Source organism: Fusarium solani (assembly GCF_023522795.1).
Source record: "Fusarium solani strain SB1 chromosome Unknown bctg00000009, whole genome shotgun sequence".
NCBI classification, from domain to species: Eukaryota; Fungi; Ascomycota; class Sordariomycetes; order Hypocreales; family Nectriaceae; genus Fusarium; species Fusarium solani.
Window position 1 is genome coordinate 437847 of NW_027072144.1, and position 17364 is coordinate 455210.

The following is a 17364-nucleotide window of genomic DNA, read 5'->3' on the forward strand; positions in this document are numbered from 1 at the left end:
TTGACTGCGTGAGGTCACCAATAAATTAGCTCATAGTGGCGTCAGGGCGACGAGCTTCATCGAGGGGTAACTATTTGTGCAGGTTGATAAAGATTGGATGTACGGAGCTGGCTCCGCCGAACCATGATAGGCACGGCTCGTGGAACAGCCAAGACACCGCTCAGTCACCTAAGAACGGTCACAAGGCTCGAAATAAAACAATTCAAAAGAATTTCCACAGAATCTTCAAATACGCTGTCGCAGCTATAGATCTGTTGATGCAAGTGCATCCCATCCGTCCATCTCAACCCCACCGATCCATACATTTCGAATCCTCCTCGTAGCCGTGATATCTTGCAATGGATCCCCTTCGACCAATACCATGTCTGCTCTCTGCCCGAGCGAGATCTCACCGCGGTCTCTCAGCCCAAACACCATCGTCGGAACAACCGTAGCTGCCCTGAGTGCGTCGAGGTTCGACAGCCCTGCGCGCACGAGCAGCTCCATCTCCTCGTGAAGGCTCTCCCCGATCGGTATAGGCACATGGGATATCTGGTTCGCCTCCGTTCCGGCACAGATGCGCACGCCAGCGTCATACAGCTTCTTGACGTTGGCGAGCGCGTAGTCGAAGCTGACATCCTCCAAATCGTCCCTTGCCTCTCGGCGCAGTAAGGGAACCATGGCTCGTGCCATGCAAAGTGTAGGGATGCACGCTATGTTGCGCGCGGCGAGGCCCTCGGCTATCTCGGTTTCTATGAGGCCGTCTATAGGCACGAGAGTGATGACATCAAATCCCGCCTGAAGAGCCCGGGAGTATCCGACCTTTTGAAACGAGTATGCGACGGCCAACTTGCCATGGGCATGTGCTGCATGAACAAGAGCGATGAGTGTTGGGCCGTCTATCCCAGGTAGATCGACGAGCACCTTGATGTAGTCAGACTTGTCCGGACCGTCCATGACAGAGGCAACCCACGTTTCGGCCGCTGCGGGGACCCGGACAACTTTAGTTTCTCGCCGCGGATGAATCTGTGCTCCATCCGTGGTCTGCGCAGTGGCGATGGGGCCCGATGCTAGGTAGGTAGGTAGTCCGACCTCGGCATGAGACTCTGCTCGCATAGCCTGGATCTCGGCCTTGGTGCTGCTCATGTCGAAGACTGTGCCGATGCCGTAAGAGGCAAATATGGGGAGGTCCGTATTCGTTGCTGCAGTGTCAACATTCGCATCAATGAAGGCTGGGAGGAGCGTGCAGCCTCTCCCGTCAATCACAGTGTCGACGCTGGCGAGATCCCTGGCTCCCGCCTCGATGCTGACAATGTCGCCAGGGCTGGCACGGAAAGTGACATTAGCCGCAGTGTCAACCTTGCGGCCGTTGAAGATGGGGACGTTGGTGATGGTGTGAATGGTCATGGTTGGTATCGCGACCGACTTGCTGCAGGTTCCAGTTCAGCAAAGTGAGAAGTAAAAGGGGAGTGTGTATGGCAAGTTTTCATTTATCAGATGATATTCGTTTTAGTAGAAGAAAGAAAATGACGCAGTAATATCGCCCCTTTTGAACCTCAGGCTTGTGTTTGGAATTAACTGGAGAATTGCCAATTGTTTCGTCATACCAAGGACATCACCAGCCTTGAGAGAGGGTGGGGTGGCGACAACGGGCTTGGGTCGAACAGTACTCTATCTAGGATAAAAGGACCTCTAGATTAATGCCATCTCGGCTCCGTAGCCTGTGTAGATTACTATGTCGCGCTCCGAATGTCGCGCTATGTTAAGATGCAGTTTCAATGCCTATACTGCAACATCCTCGAGCGCGGCTGCCTTGCTTCAAGGACGACTTCATGACCATGGACTACATAGGGTAGCACTCGGCGCCCCGAGATGTAGTACTCGGCCTTTGAATCAAGCCGCGAGCGGTGAAGCAATTGCTCCAAGCTTCTAACTTGATAATCGGTATTTGGGCAAGACCTCGTGACTCACCCTCCACTAAGGACACGCCCTCCCTGCAACCACCTATGCTATGATTGGGCTGCACTCACAACTCAGCGGGAAGGGACTTTATGTGTGATTTGGTTGAAACGCGTTGAAGTTATACTACAGTTCACATTAAAGCAGGAAATGGATGTTGTTGATGATCAAAGGTCTAATAAGTTGTCTGCTTCTGTGAGAGAGTTACGCCGTGCTATAGTATCTACATCCCAGCCAATAGCAGATTGTTTTTCAGAGACAGAAGTTCTCCGCTTGATCTACATGGGCCATGTGCTTTCTGCCCTTCGCCCTGCAGGTATTGGCTTCCTTGTTATTACTCTACTTCATAAACTCTTCTCCCCTTATCCACCCTCGATTCTCAATGACTGACCGCAATTTGCCTTTGCTTCGGCTCCTGCCGAAATTATCGAATCACCATCAATTTCGTTTCGCCTCCACCAGTGTGCGACTAAGAGTTGAAGCTACCAGCTGTGAAAGATTTCAGCTCGCGGCCGTTATTAGACAGCTAGCTCTCCACAACGAATCTCCTAACAATATCCACCAGCCTCTTTCTCGTCCTCCTCCTGCTAAAGGCCTCTCCATGATCTAACTCTTGAAACCACAGTACATCCAGCCCGTCCCCTTTCCATATTCCATTCTCCCAGCTCCCAGTATCAGGAGGCCAGTAATCTGCGCCCGTGAGATACGCCCCAATTACTTTCGTGTCCACGATGACGTCCTTGCCGGCTAGCACAACAGCTACGTGATGGCCCTGGACATCCTCTTTCCATAATGCATTATCAGACCAGATGAAACGTCGGAATAGTGTATGCGCGACGCCCATGTCTTTGGAGCCGAAGTAGGAGAGCAGGTGTTCGCTAGGAAGGGTCGGCTTCCGCCAGAGCTGAAGTGTCGAGGTCAGCGGAGACGGTTAGCAATCATGCAGGGGAAACGTTACAAAGTTGTATGCTACGTCGGGGAGATGCAGCAGAAATGACACAGGATCGACAAACAAAATCGGCCCGATCTTGCCTGCGATCCGTGGCGTGTGGAGGAGATGCGTAGCCACAACGCTTCCGTAGCTTCACAGAGATGAAGTCAATATGCGGCATTGGCCAAGACACAGATCTAGAGAGTACAGGGGGGCGACTCACGAGTGTGACACTAGTACAAACCTTTCCCACCCGTGTGCCTTTAGAATGCAATGAACCTCCTCGCACATCTCATCCTTCAACAGAGCCTCAGCTGTTATCCTAGAGCTGATTGGCAAAATCTCTATAGCGATGATCCCCACCTGCCCATCGGACAGGTCCTCGCCATTTGTGGCATTGAGGTCGGCTAAGAAGGGTATGTACGGGTAGAGTCCAACACCGATACCGTGTATGAACAAGACAGGGAGCCTGGTCCTGGAGGTGTGCGGCCGGTACCAGTATGTGAGAGTTCTCGCAGGCGAACGATAGGTAGTGAGCAGAGTGAGCAGGCGCGTGGGGAAGACTGCGAGAAATCGAAATAACGACGTGCGGTAGAAGGAGAAGGAGTAGTAGCGCAAATAGATGGATGCCAACGTATCGACAACAAACACACACTATAGAAACAAGTTAGCAGACCTCTATGGATGGGACTGTGGGCGAGAAGTTCATTGCAGAGCCCACCATGAAATCTTACCAGATACCACGTCAAGCTCCGATGCAGCATTTCGACCTTATCAAGTGTCAATCTAAGGCTCTGCGCGTTCCCGCGGCCAGGTTCCAGCTTCCTCCCAAGTAATTTCTCCATCTCTCCAACATACTCTTCCAGTTCCTCGTCGTACGCCGGATCAGGCTCGCCGGAGTGCAGGAACGCCCACCGGAAGAAGTCTTTGACATTCTCCCGCTTAATCTCTGCTGTCGGCGCGTCCCTGAACCATCTTTTCAAGTACCGTTCCGGATCTGGAATGTTTATGTGGCAGCGCCAGAACAACCTCCGGCGCTCGTCACGGCCGCCGGCGGGATGTGCCACGACTGCCTGGAGGTAGGTTCTGCGCGGGAGGTAGACGAGAAGGTAGAAGACTGCCTCGAGAGCGAGCCAGACTTCCAGCACACGTGGGATACGGAACGGAAGATGGAGCAGCCAGCTGACCAGCGAATAGAGCACGCTAAGAGGTGCAACGAGGTGCAGGACAAATATACATGTTCGAATGAAAATGTAGTCCCAGGCGGATATACCTATCATGGCGAAGGCAGGTGTACAACCGCTATGGTAGAAGCTTGAGGTCCGTGTAGATTGGTTACTCAATGCGTGGTCATATCGCCCGGAAGGAAACTCGATGAAAATAGTGTTTATATCAGTGATATGTCCATCGAACAAGTTGGGCATGTGAATTTCTGTTGAGCACAGCACCCGTTGTTTGTTGAGGAACGTTAAACTGCCGACTTGCGCGGCGTGTGGCCGCTTATCTCTCCATTCTCCAACGCACCGACAGTCGGTTAAAATTTGGCATGTGAAACAACACCTCCAGGAACGAACGACCATGACGTCGGTTGTAACATGGCGTCATGTCGCTGGCTGGGGCTCATCAGTCCAATTATCTGACCCGAGCTGGGGTTCTTGCACTCGATTTCGGGGGTAAGACACGAGGTTCGGTTATAACCAATGTCTGCAATGCAGCCGCAACTGTCTTCCTCTGATGGCGAACAGATAACGCAGATCATTTAGTCAGCTTTAAGCGACCTTCACGAAGCGCATCTGTCTGCCCTACTACGATTTGATGCTGAAACGCCCCTGGTTTCAGAGTCTCACTAAAAAGTGTATTCTTTATCGGGTGGAAGGTTGTCCGTCGTACCCAATGGCTGCCACCCCAAGAGCGGCATCTTTTCACCGGAAAGGCGGGGATTGATGCTCTAGACGAGATTTGGGAGGATGACAAGCCCAATAACATTTGGTAGAAGATCTGGAACTGGATTGCATAGGTGGATCGCAGCAGGCTAGATGAGTAGGAGAATCCTTCGACTTGACTCATGTACAGTACTCCAGATCTATCTGCAATCAGGTCTTTCTCAAACGAGGCTTATCCACTCCAAGTCTCGGCCCTCTTCCATAATCTCTCCATCCATGATTCCGTGGACGTAGGCCTGTCCGATGTACTGATAAGCAATGTCGCCTCCATGTCCCTCAACCTGGCGCAGTATGAATGGCATGTTACCTCCTCCTAGAATACAAATGCAATCTCCGACTCGTATGTCTCGGTTTCCAAGCCCAATCATGCCTGTATTCGTGGAAAACCCCTTCTTATTCCTGGCGCCGAGAAGGACTTCGTGCGGCAATTTCTCCAGCTCATTATTTACTATTTTCTCGGAGTAGTCACTTGGGGTAAGCCTTCTGTAAGAACCCTGGCCCTTGTACATGTCGCACATTACTGTGCGCCAGGATGCTTCCCTGTATGTTCCTCCTTGAGGGTACTGGCTGTTGGGTTTGTCTTGCCACTCAGAAATCTGTTGAAATGAGAAGATGCTAATTGCTTAATTCTATCTCAAAGTGAAGTAGGGGAACCACTATTTATGTACAGGCACGATTTCTTGTAGAATGTTCCTCCTTCTTCCACACCTTGCCACCGACTTGGTCGCCTCACACTTGTGATCTCCAACACTTTTAGCCCGACGGACTACGCGATGGAAGTCCCTTTTGGCGATTTGGACCTCCTGATTGAAGCCGAGAGGGTAGAGTCGTCTGATTGCACGAAATGCCGCAGCGGTGCCGGCACACTCTTCCGTCCACCAGGGAGCAGTACGTGCCCCCTTCCGTGTAGGTCGGCCGGCTGCCTTCGCTGCTGATTCTAGGAGGCGCACGAGCGCCGAGGCGAGCTCGTCAAGCTCCGATGGGGTGGAGCCAGCTGTGGGAAGTCCAGCGACCCCGAGCTCTATGATTCTGACGAATCGTTTGAGCTCGTCGTCTGTTGTCACACGTATCCGACCTGGTTGCATCGGGGCTGGTCTTGCGTCAGGGAGGGTTAGGCTGAGTGTGAAGTGGTCAGAGCTTGTCGCGAGGTGATCTTCGACAACGGCCTCGGCGAGGGGTATGTTTGTAAAGGCAAGGTCAATGGTGTTTCCGTGCGTATTTGTCGGTATACCTGGAGTGTTCAGTAGGTGAAGGTCATTTTCTGACGACCAGTCCACAATGTCTTGTCCCCGGTTGGTGGTATGTCCCGTCTGCCAAGCATGGTGTCTGGCGTTAAAGTCACCGGCGACGAGGCAGCGTTCCGGAACAGGCCATCGTAGCAGTATATTCAGGGCATCGCTCTCGTCATTCTGACGATAGAAGTTGACTACCGTCATGCCGTTGATTGTAAGCCAAAGAGTATCTCGAGTCTGAAAGGGTCGAATCTGGTCCGCTAGAAGCCTCGGGTCTCGTCGGACATATGTCATGACTCTAGGCCGAGTGTCGTTGCCATCCCATGTCTCGACAGGTGTGAATGTGTCGTATGCCGGGTGGGTTTTGGTGAGAAAGCAGGTGTCTGTGAAAGTCGTCCATGGTTCCTGCAGAAGGATGAATCAGGCTTTCTAACCATACGCGTATGGTTTAGTTAAACCATATATTGCCCATATATTGCCCATATATTGCCCATACACCTATACCATACGGCCTAAGGCGTATGACCATATATGGCCATACGCGGGATGAAGTTGGTCCGAGGTAAAAAAATGGTCACGTAAGGAAATCGGCGGCGCCACGACACTTGACCACCCTCCTAGTCCTGAAAGGCCTCTCTTCCCGATAGATCCATTAGGCAGAGAGGATACTTGAATGGCAAGTCAGTTGCTTAAGCTAGGTCTGGGCAACTTGGACTGCTGTTCAATGTCTCCGTCGCTCCGACCCTGGGCAACTATCAACGTCGCTCAGAGTCACATTGTCAGACTTCATGTCAAGATCCAGTCGCTCACTTATAGCAAACAGGCAGTACGACCCTGCCTAGTATGCAACAGCTGCTGCCTTGCAGGCAGCAGCAGTATTCCAGAGCATATAGTCTCATACGATTCCGCTCCTTTAGATAGAAATCAAGAGTCATTCGTTACCCGATTCACTGAGGGACCTTCTGCCCTGCCATTTGCCAGCTACCCATCTCAATCCACGCGGTTATGCCGTTGATTGCTTGCGATGGACTCCTTCCTCATCAGCACGCCTAGTGACCGCGAGCCCTCAATAGCCGCAACAGTCGAGACCGCTTCTGAAGTACCTGATGGGCGGAGCTTACCCTCCGTTGAATCTTCCGCCTCAACAACTCCAAAGCGCAAACGTATCACTACGGCGGATGCCACGTGGCAACACACTCGAAAACCTCAAGGATCCGAGCCCGAGCGCGCTGGGCCAAAACAAGACTTAGTATTCTACTGCAAATACTGCAGCAACCCACCATACTCCACATACGTGTCTACCACATTCCGCAACCACCTACTTAAGATACACTCAGTTGAAGCCGCTGGCTCAGAGCCAAATTCAACCAAGAAAGCGCGGACCAGCCTCATTAAAGAGGCTTTCAACAAAGCTGGCGAGATTGAGGTTGCTAAGCTTCAAGAAAAAGAGGAGCAAGTGCTTCGGAACGCACTGAATCCAAAGGCTGCAATGGAAGCCTTAGTCCAGCTGGTTACTGTCCGCAATCTTCCATACAATTGCAACACATGGCCAGAGTTGCACGCTCTGCTTATGGCAGCAAACTATACGGCAGAAGAGCTTATCAATACCTCCCACGGCCATGTCCAAAAACTCTGCTCAAACTCATACGCGATCCACAAAGATATTCTTCGAAAAAAGCTGCAATCATCACCTGCCAAGCTTCACCTCTCCGCTGACGTATGGAGCGCACCAAACCATAAAGCCTTCCTTGGAATATGTGTGCAATTTATGCAGGAAGGCACGAAAAATCCCTGCCAAGCACTGCTGGCCTTACCTGAACTTCCTGGCATAGACGGCCCTGGAAGCCACAGCGGAGCTGAGCAATGGAAGCTCCTTCAGCCAGTTCTTGAGGAGTACGGCATCTTACGCCAGCTGGGCTATAATACAGGAGATAACCACGGTTCCAATGACGCGCTCTGTCGTCTATTGAGCCACTTCCTTGAGGGACGAGGCATCGCCTGGAATGCAAAACACCGACGAATTCGTTGCCATGGCCACGTTGTCAACCTTTGCGTCCAAGCCTTTCTCTTCATGGATAGCAAAGAGGCTGTGCTTGAGGCCTGCAGGCAGATTGAAGAGATGGACCAAGCTTCATTCAACATGGACATGATGCAGGGTTGGAAGAAGCGAAAGGAGCGCCGCTGGAGTCAACTCGGTCCGCTCGGCAAGTTGCATAATACTGCTATCCATATTAGAGCGAACGATTACAGGTACAGCCTCTTTCGGAGGCGTGCCGGCAAAGTCCTCGGGCTCGACAACGATACACGTTGGAACTCATGGTTTCTCCTGTTGGATACCGCTCTTGATAAGGAAGAGCATATCAAGTGGTATCAGGGCAAGTACTACGACGCTCTTGTGGACGACTACTTAGCACCACAGGACTGGCAAAACCTCCGCGAGACACGGAACTTCCTACAGCCGTTTTGGAAGATAACTCTCCTTACTGAGGGCTATCGTTCAACGCTTGACCGTACGTTATTTACGATGGACGTCCTCCACAAGCACTACCAGCAAGCTTTCAACAAATACAAGATGAACCAACAGCTACTCGGTCCAGTGCTGGCGAGCTGGCATGTCTTCGACAAATACTACCAGCTCTCCGATGAGAGCCCGGCATACGGTGCAGCGCTTATTCTCCATCCATCCCGAGGAAAGGCTCATATACAGAAAAATTGGCCAAAGTCATGGCATAAGAAGACCTTTACAGGAGTGAAGAAGTTATGGGAAGACGAATACAAGAACCTGCCAACCGTTTATACTACTCCTTCCCTTATTCCGGTACTGGAACTGGATGAGTATGATCTGCTTGCACAGGAGCTTGATGTCATAGGCACAGAGCCCGACGTTGACGAATACGAAACCTACACCTCCCAGTCACCCATTCCAATCGACTGCTCCCCCCTTGCCTGGTGGCTCCGCGATGAACAGAAGGAGCGCTTTCCTCGATTATCAAAGATGGCAATAGACATTCTCTCAATACCCGCCATGTCTGCTGACCCCGAGCGTACATTCTCTGGAGCACGGCGTACAATTTCATGGGACCGAATGCTCCTTGGAGCATCGACAATTGAAAAGGGGGAGTGTTTAAAGAGCTGGATTCGCAGCGGCATAACGGCAGGGCTACAAGTAGAGGAGGTCGAACAATACGAGTACATAGAAAAGGAGGGAAGCACCAGCGCTCTAGAGGAAGATATGGGCCTTTGACGTCATTTGCCGTATTGGCAATATATGGTTTAGTTCGCCATACGAGAATAAACCATACACCATAAACCATATAGGTCCGTATGGCGTATGGCGTATGGCGTATGGTTAGAAAGCCTGCAAACAGGGCCGGCGGGGTATTGGATATTCCAGCAACGATGCGAACGATCCTAAGGCCTGGATGTTCGAGAGAGCGGCGAGGAGTTCTTCCTTAAGATCAACACAGTAGGTGTTGGTGCTTAGGTTGCTTGCAGCGCTCTTGGTATCACTCTGCGAATCCTCGGGCTCAAAGGTCCCAGTAGTAGAGTGGGGCACCCAGGTTTCGCCACAACCCCCTTTTCGTCATCGTGATAATTGGTATTATGTTACCCCTCACTAAAGAAGGGGTTGAGGAAATCAACCACAACATTATCAATTCTTGAGCAAATTAAATGAAATCTTCAATATGTCTTCTCGAATCGATGAAGATCGTGAATATCTAATTGAAAGCGCGATTGCGCAGACTGAATGGGACACAGTCGACTCGTCAGCTGCAGCCCACGGCATCCCGCGTTCAACCTTACGCAGTCGGCTTCAAGGATGTACGAATATCCACAAGGCGATGGAACCGTTCCAAAGACTGTCAAAAGAGCAAGAAGAAGACCTAGTGCGATGGATTTTACAAGAAGAAGCAACTGGCCGGGCTCCCTCGAAAGCACACATCCAAGGATTCGCACAGTTAGTTGTGAGTGTAGCCGGGGAAGAAGAACCCATTGGACATAACTGGGTGGACCGGTTCCTAGACCGCCACGAGGACGTCAAAATGAAGCTATCACGATCGATTGAGGCCTGCCGTACGTATTCCACGACGAAAGAAAAGCTCGAAGAACACATAGACCGAGTTTCCTATGGTGTTCAGTCTCTGGGGATTCAAAATGACAATACCTACAATGTCGACGAACACGGGCTTGCAGAAGGGGAGACCCGGGCCGGCAGAGTGTGTGGATCTACTCTCACGAGATACTCTATTGTCACGGATAGCGATTCTCGCACCTGGGCCACGATTCTCGAGTGTATCAGCGCAGCAGGCGTACGGTTGACCCCTGCCCTTATTCTGACCGGCACGAACCTCCAAGGACAGTGGTTTCCAGGGGAAAACACGCCAAATTGGTTCTTTGACTGTTCTCCTACGGGTTGGTCGAACATTGTCATCTTCAGGAAGTGGTTTACCGAAATCTTCCTCCAGGAGACCCGACCGAAGGACACGACGGCTTGGCGTATGCTCATCTTAGACGGCCACCGTACGCATATTACGATTGAAATTATGTACATGGCATGGGTGAATAAGGTTCAACTCATATACCTACCGGCGCACTCGTCACACATCTCCCAGCCGCTGGATGTGGGTTTATTCTCGCCTGTCAAGTCCTATTTTCGTCGCGCAACTAGGGACTTCGCGTCATTCAACACCACGGCCCCAATACAGAAGCAGCGGTTTATTGAAGCTTATAAACAGGCGTCAGACCAAGCTTTTACGAGCCGGAATATACGATCAGGGTTCCGGGCCGCAGGAATATTCCCTCTTGATAAGAAGAGACTTCTAGACCGAGCTGTTGACGTCGAAGAGCCACCATCTTCATTGGCGCCGCCGCACACACCGAAGAAGAGGAAAGTTGGTGATACCGAGCTTTGGCGTACGCCAAAGAGCGGAAAAGACGTGAAAGAGCAAGCTCAACGCCTCGATCAGAGTCGTGATACCTTCCCGCGGGACCTACGGGATATCATGAATTCACACGCAAGGGAATTAGATAGGAAGAACACCATGATTGCAGCCTTACAGTTCCGTATGACATTCCTCGAGGAGAAATTGAAGTCAAAGGAGACGACCGGGCGCAAGGCTGTCGACTATGACCCCAATAAGACCTTCGCACGCATCCCAGAAATTGCAGTTGCGCATTTTGAAGCAATACAAGCAGCTTCACGTTACGAGGAAGCTCACGGTCCCAATCTTTATGATGAGGCGATGGAAATTGCACGAATGGAAAAGGAATCTATGTATATTAATTTCCAGCTTTAACTATTTAAATTGATTGTCATTTCGTTGAGAAATCGTCGATTGAATGTTGTGGTGTTGATCGCCGGTGAGGGATTTCGGGATGTCGAGACTGGGGTTGTGGCGAGACCTGGGTGCCCCACTCTAGAGTCGGGCGCATTGGGTATTGGTTCGTGTTCGTCTGTCATGACGATGTTGTCGAGAGGCGGTTTAATGAGACGAGATTCGTAGCGCGTTAATGCCTTGAGGAACGAAGTGAAACGAAGAGACGAAAAGGCTCTTGGGGCCTGCCCCCGCCGGGTGATTTCCGACGCATTTTGGTGTGAGCGGGGGGTGATGTTACGAAGCGAAGAGCAGTACCGTTTGTTCACTGGAAAGGCCAGCGTGGAGTGAGTGCCCGAAGTGCACTGCACGCCTTCCCTGGGTTAGTCTGGACTAAAAAAAGGCTGGGGCTACCCTCAGAAAAGCGCGAAATGCAAAACACCGGAGCAAGGCATCATTGTGCCTTGCCTTCCCCACAAAGAAGCCCAGTCATTGTTTCGTCATGTCCTCCAACTCACGGAGGAAAACCCACCGACTCACCAATCCATCGCAGGAGCATCGTTGTCGCGCGATAAGGAAATCCCTAGCTCAAACCCTCGCGCACAGGCACACCTACAGTCGTACTCCGTCAGCTTGCTCCCGCCGACATTTTCCGAGGTGTGATTAAGTACTTCGTAGCACGCTCCCTCGATGGTTGGTTAATAGACGTAAACGAACCTTCCTTGTCTCCACAAGAGCAAAATAATATCTGTTTGGGGTGACATAGCCACCTTGAAACTCTGGCCTAAATAGGTGAAGAAACCCGAATTTTAGACTGCGAAGAAAACCTCAAGCTAACACGCTTCTTTATTTACTTTCAACCCCACGATCCGATTACCCGGAATTCTTGTCGCCTCCCTTCATCGCTCTCATGCGGTAATAAGATCCATCCGGCTACATCCGCCCTCGAGGAGCTCTGTGGCCTGTGGATTAGGTTTACAGCCATGTCTTCGCCGCTGGGCTTCACTCCGTGGAGGAGGAGGGCTTTGAGCTCGAATTCACAGCGCGACCAACTGCAGTCGCTAGCTGAGGATGCTGTCTCCAGCTCCAGTCCCTCCCACGAATCCCAGCACCCAATTGCTTCGGCACGGCCATCCTCCATCAGCTCCGCCCCTTGCCACCGGGAGCCGATCCGGTCCTTCATCCACGGCTCCGTACGAGAGAGCTTATGTATGTGCATCCATGATCCATGACCTCAGGCCTTTCGCCCTGGGCTTCCCCGCATTCATATATAGGCCCGCGCTTCTTGAGCTCTATTAACACCGGGACAGTGCCTGTCGACAAGGAACAGAATGCGCGAAGTGTGAGGGAAGAGACGGCGGAGCTTGCGAGCTACCTTCTCTTGGGCGGACAGGCCCAGTCGAGTCTTGCATTCCTACAACGGGCGAGATCTTCTTGCCATGAACGTGTGGGATCCGATCCCAGCGATGATACGTCCACGGGCGAGCATGCCCGCAACACGGTGACGACTGTTGAGGCTTCTGAACCCCCATCGCCAGAGGCCCAGGAGCCCGAAACCGAAGCGCCAGCTGGCCCCTCAGTGGGAGCAAATCTATTCAAGGGGCCATCTCCTCAGTCGATTGCGCAAGATCACCCCCACGGCTCCGATAATGGCGAAGTCGATGGCGACGACCAGACACGAGTTGGACAACAGCGGGACATCCACCCCACGGACGCGGCCTCGGAGCAGATGCCATTGCTATTGAGAGTGGATTCGGGCGGCAAGCGATCCTATACAGGGGACCTCGAGGGACAACAAAAGTCTCGAACAAAGCGTCCATGGATAAGTGGTTTGGTGGAAGCCGGCCACAAGATGGAAGAGCGGATGACCCATAGCGGTGCAGTGGTCATCAACCCTCGTCGCTGGGATCGCAAGGCATTATGGCACGGCGCTGTGGTCGCCCCCGCCTCTTGCCTGCCTGCCGTGGCAGTGGGCCTCCTGCTCAACATCCTGGATGCTTTATCCTACGGTATGTCTGCCTGTTCCTAAAGGCTCTTATCCATCGCCGACGGCTGTAGGCATGATTCTTTTCCCTCTGGGGAAGCCGGTTTTTGCTCATCTCGGTTCCGCCGGAATCTCGGTCTTCTACGTCAGCACCATTGTGTCCCAAATCACGTTCTCATCTGGGAGCGCCTTCAAAGGCTCGGTGGGTTCTGAGCTTGTCAGTATCCTCGGCCCTGGATTCAACAACCCGGTCGATTGACACGGCACAGATCGAAGTGATTCCCTTCTTCCACAACATGGCAGCGACGATCACCGACACTGTTGGCGCAGACAACCCCGATGCAGTGATTGCCACCACTATTGTGTCATATTCCGTCAGCTCCATGATCACCGGTCTCGTCTTCTTTCTCATGGGATGGTTCAAGGTTGGATACCTGGTAGGGTTCATCCCCAGGCACATCTTGATTGGCTGCATCGGCGGTGTTGGATGGTTCTTGATCGCTACTGGGTTCGAGGTTTCGGCCCGTCTCGACGGTAGTCTTCAGTACGACCTCGACACGCTGAAGAAGCTGGCAGATTCGGCGACCGTGCCGCTCTGGGTCACTCCCCTTGTGTTGGCTATCATTCTCTTCTATGGCCAGTCCAAGATCACATCCAAGTTCTTCTTGTCTCTGTACATTCTGGCGGTTCCCCTGACCTTCTACTTCTTTGTACTGGCACTCGACGTCTTGGATGTGGATGTGCTGCGCGACCATGGATGGATCTTTGAAGGCCCACCCGCTGGTGAGCCGTGGTGGTACTTCTACACGCTCTACAGTAAGTCTCTCGGGCCCATGGGAATCACGTTTCCTTCAATGACGTTGCTGCTAACTGCATCAGAGTTCGATCTTGTGCGTTGGGATGCTGTCATTGAGACCATTCCCGCAATGCTCGCTTTGACCTTCTTCGGTATTCTCCACGTTCCGATCAACGTCCCTGCCTTGGCTCTCAATTGCGGCGAGGACCATGCCGATCTCGATAAAGAGCTGAGGCTTCACGGCTATTCTAACGTCCTGTCTAGTTGCTTCGGCAGCATTCAGAATTACCTAGTCTACGCTAACACCGTCCTCTTCATACGATCAGGCGGGAATTCTCGGCTTGCAGGCTACATGCTAGCAGCAGCAACCTTCGGAGTTATGGTCGCGGGTCCATCACTTATTCGATTCATTCCTGTAATGATGGTGGGCACCCTAATATTCGATCTAGGCTTTGAGCTGTTGCTGGAGTCGCTATGGCTCCCTCGCAAGAAGCTGAAGCTGTCCGAGAACCTTACTGTCGTCGTGATTGTCCTTGTCATGGGCATTTATGACTTTGTGGTGGGAATCGGGGTCGGTATTCTACTGGCCTTTGTGTCGCTAATCCCGCAGATGTCCCGGGTGTCGGCTGTCTGTGCAGTCCATTCCGGCGACATTGTCACATCCACAGTGAGGCGCAATCCCTCGCAGCACCATTATCTGCATGAAGTCGGCCGGCAGATTTATATCGTGAAACTTACGGGGTACCTCTTTTTTGGTACGATTGTGAGAGTGGAAGAGAAGATTCGAGGCCTTTTGGATGGTAGCGCCTTTTCCGATCAGCTCATCAAGTTTCTGATTTTGGATTTGTGGCACGTCACTGGGCTCGATTACTCTGCCGCCGAGGCCTTCAATACCATCAGCCGGTTGCTCAATAATAAGGACGTTTTTCTAGTCCTAAGCGGCGTGGACGTCGAAAGCCAGCTTGGGCGAAGTCTGAGGGCTGTTGGCTTAGGGAGCGATGGGATCGAGGTGTTGATGCTCCCCAGTCTCAATTCTGCATTGGAAAGCTGCGAAAACGAGCTTCTCAAGACTCTCTATGCTAGGCAGGAGGAATTGAATTCCCTGAAGCAGCTTTCCGTCCAAAATCTGGATGTCCCTGCAGCGAAGTCCTCGGTTCTGTCGTCCTTCGACCCACCGTTCAACTCGCCTCGTCGGAACCATCTCGTCAAGGCGGCTTACGATGTTCTCAGCAGTATCGATATCCAGCACCCAATCAAGTGGCAAAGTTTCGAGCAGCCTCTCAGGCTTATGCTGCAGATCTTTCAGGGCCTGAGCGACAAGAACGAGAACTTTTGGTTTCCGGCGGCCACATACTTTACCCGCCGGGAATATCCTGCCGACACCGTCATCTTCCGGCGCGGAGAGCAAGCCAATGGGTTTTATCTTGTGGAACGGGGCATCGTCCGCGCTGAGTACGATCTTCCCCAGGGATGGCTGTGTGAGACCATCGTAGCAGGAACGACATGCGGCGAGCTGCCTTTCTTCTCGGACACAGATCGGACGGCAACAGCTGTAGTGTTGAGAGATTGTGTGGTCTGGCTTATGGATCGAGAACATTGGGCCAAGATACAGGCGAAGGAGCCTGACGTCGCGCGGGAGCTGTTGAGAATATCCTTGAAGCTCACCAGCGAGCGAATGAGCACTATTACGTCGTACGTCTTGACTACGGCGGGGTAGGACCATTGCCGTTTCATAGTATGTCGAAAGCTAGCTGTTTGTCCTCCAGCGGGTTCTTGCTGGCTAGTCTCCGACCATTTGGGGGATATGACTGTCCGCTCTGAACAGTTCCTCGCCCTTATCGAGAGTTTGGCCCGCTCGGAGTGTGGCGCTATCAAAGGCTTTGAGTGAAGTGCTGTTGGCGCAGCAGAAGGAGTGCAATTCGTCAGTTGTCTTTCGACGGTGTAGTATGTTGGTCTCGGAGAAAGAGGGTGATCTTCATGTTGGTTAATCGTGTGATACGTAGTTAGGTGTCGGAGAAGGACGGGATGTGTAGGCCCCTCTATGGGAAGGGAAGGGAGGGGCCTGTACTACGGCCTTGGAAGTATCGAGGAACAATCGCACGGACAATCGGCCGCAACAGCGCGGCTCTGCTGGCGACAGGATGGCTTCTGTGGCCATGTTCAGTTACTTTGGTAACTCATATCGATGCGTGCTGCGGACGAAGGGACACGACCCCGGCTGCTGCCGGTACCAACACCAGACATCACATTGGAAGAAGTGGAACGATAGCTCTTTATTGCAAAGCCATGGAAGGCCCCTGGGGAGGATGGCCTGCCAGCAATGGTATGGAGGCAAACATGGCCGGTGGTAAAACACAGGGTCCTGGCACTATTTCGTACATCGCTGCAAAAAGGAGAACTACCCACTCAATGGCGACACGCCAAGATCATACCATTCAAGAAACCACATAAGGGAGATTACACGGTTGCGAAAGCGTGGAGACCAATCTCGCTCCTATCGACGCTCGGTAAGGTGCTGGAGTCGGTAGTAGCAGAAAAGATATCATATTTGGTTGAGGCGTTCGGACTGCTGCCCATGAATCACTTCGGAGCTCGAAAGAAACGATCCGCAGAGCAGGCGCTGATGCTACTGCAAGAATATATCTACAAGGCCTGGCGATCTCGGCAGGTCGTCAGTCTGATCAGCTTCAACGTGAAGGGGGCGTACAACGGTGTATGCAAGGAGAGACTGCTCCAGAGGTTGGACGCACGTGGCATCCCGCAGAAGCTACTACGCTGGATCGATGCGTTCTGCTCAAAGCGCACAGCAACTATCGAAGTAAATGGCCAAAGCTCTGAAACTCGCGTCTTACCACAAGCCGGGCTCCTCCAAGGATCACCCCTATCACCCATCCTGTTCCTCTTCTTCAATGCAGACTTGGTGCAGCACCACATCTACAAGAGGGGAGGGTCGGTCGCATTCGTAGACGATTACACGGCATGGGTCACAGGACCATCGGCTCAATCCAACCGCGAAGGGATCCAGGCGATTATCCAGAAAGCTCTAGACTAGGAACGGCGGAGTGGAGCTACATTCGAGGCGGAGAAAACGGCAATCATACATTTTACCAGAAAGGCAAGTCGGGTGGACTCTATCCCGTTCACTATTAAAGGAGAGACGGTTTAACCTAAAGACCAGGTCAAGATCCTAGGCGTCGTGATGGACTCATAGCTTCTATACAAACA

General features: G+C 52.2%; 6 protein-coding genes across 6 annotated transcripts; 3 read left to right on the plus strand and 3 right to left on the minus strand.

The window, feature by feature from the left end:
* Positions 1–243: 243 nt before the first annotated feature.
* Positions 244–1386, minus strand: MRS44_013202 (uncharacterized protein; the record flags this gene model as incomplete). The annotated part of the gene is made up of 1 exon (XM_065616689.1): positions 244–1386. The coding sequence occupies one exon, from the start codon at positions 1384–1386 to the stop codon at positions 244–246; it is 1143 nt and encodes a 380-aa protein (XP_065472761.1).
* Positions 1387–2464: 1078 nt separating this feature from the next.
* MRS44_013203 (uncharacterized protein) lies at positions 2465–4149 on the minus strand (the record flags this gene model as incomplete). The annotated part of the gene is made up of 4 exons (XM_065616690.1): positions 2465–2842; positions 2897–3020; positions 3114–3523; positions 3604–4149. 4 exons carry the CDS (start codon positions 4147–4149, stop codon positions 2465–2467), a joined length of 1458 nt encoding a protein of 485 aa, XP_065472762.1.
* An 824-nt stretch (positions 4150–4973) lies between these two features.
* On the minus strand, positions 4974–6338 carry MRS44_013204 (uncharacterized protein; the record flags this gene model as incomplete). The annotated part of the gene is made up of 2 exons (XM_065616691.1): positions 4974–5408; positions 5580–6338. 2 exons carry the CDS (start codon positions 6336–6338, stop codon positions 4974–4976), a joined length of 1194 nt encoding a protein of 397 aa, XP_065472763.1.
* A 730-nt stretch (positions 6339–7068) lies between these two features.
* MRS44_013205 (uncharacterized protein) lies at positions 7069–9288 on the plus strand (the record flags this gene model as incomplete). Its single annotated transcript, XM_065616692.1, has 1 exon — positions 7069–9288. The coding sequence occupies one exon, from the start codon at positions 7069–7071 to the stop codon at positions 9286–9288; it is 2220 nt and encodes a 739-aa protein (XP_065472764.1).
* Positions 9289–9730: 442 nt separating this feature from the next.
* MRS44_013206 (uncharacterized protein) lies at positions 9731–11341 on the plus strand (the record flags this gene model as incomplete). The annotated part of the gene is made up of 1 exon (XM_065616693.1): positions 9731–11341. The coding sequence occupies one exon, from the start codon at positions 9731–9733 to the stop codon at positions 11339–11341; it is 1611 nt and encodes a 536-aa protein (XP_065472765.1).
* A 1001-nt stretch (positions 11342–12342) lies between these two features.
* MRS44_013207 (uncharacterized protein) lies at positions 12343–17191 on the plus strand (the record flags this gene model as incomplete). Its single annotated transcript, XM_065616694.1, has 7 exons — positions 12343–12568; positions 12670–13368; positions 13418–13560; positions 13613–14159; positions 14223–15831; positions 16173–16486; positions 16533–17191. 7 exons carry the CDS (start codon positions 12343–12345, stop codon positions 17189–17191), a joined length of 4197 nt encoding a protein of 1398 aa, XP_065472766.1.
* Between the last annotated feature and the right edge of the window lie 173 nt (positions 17192–17364).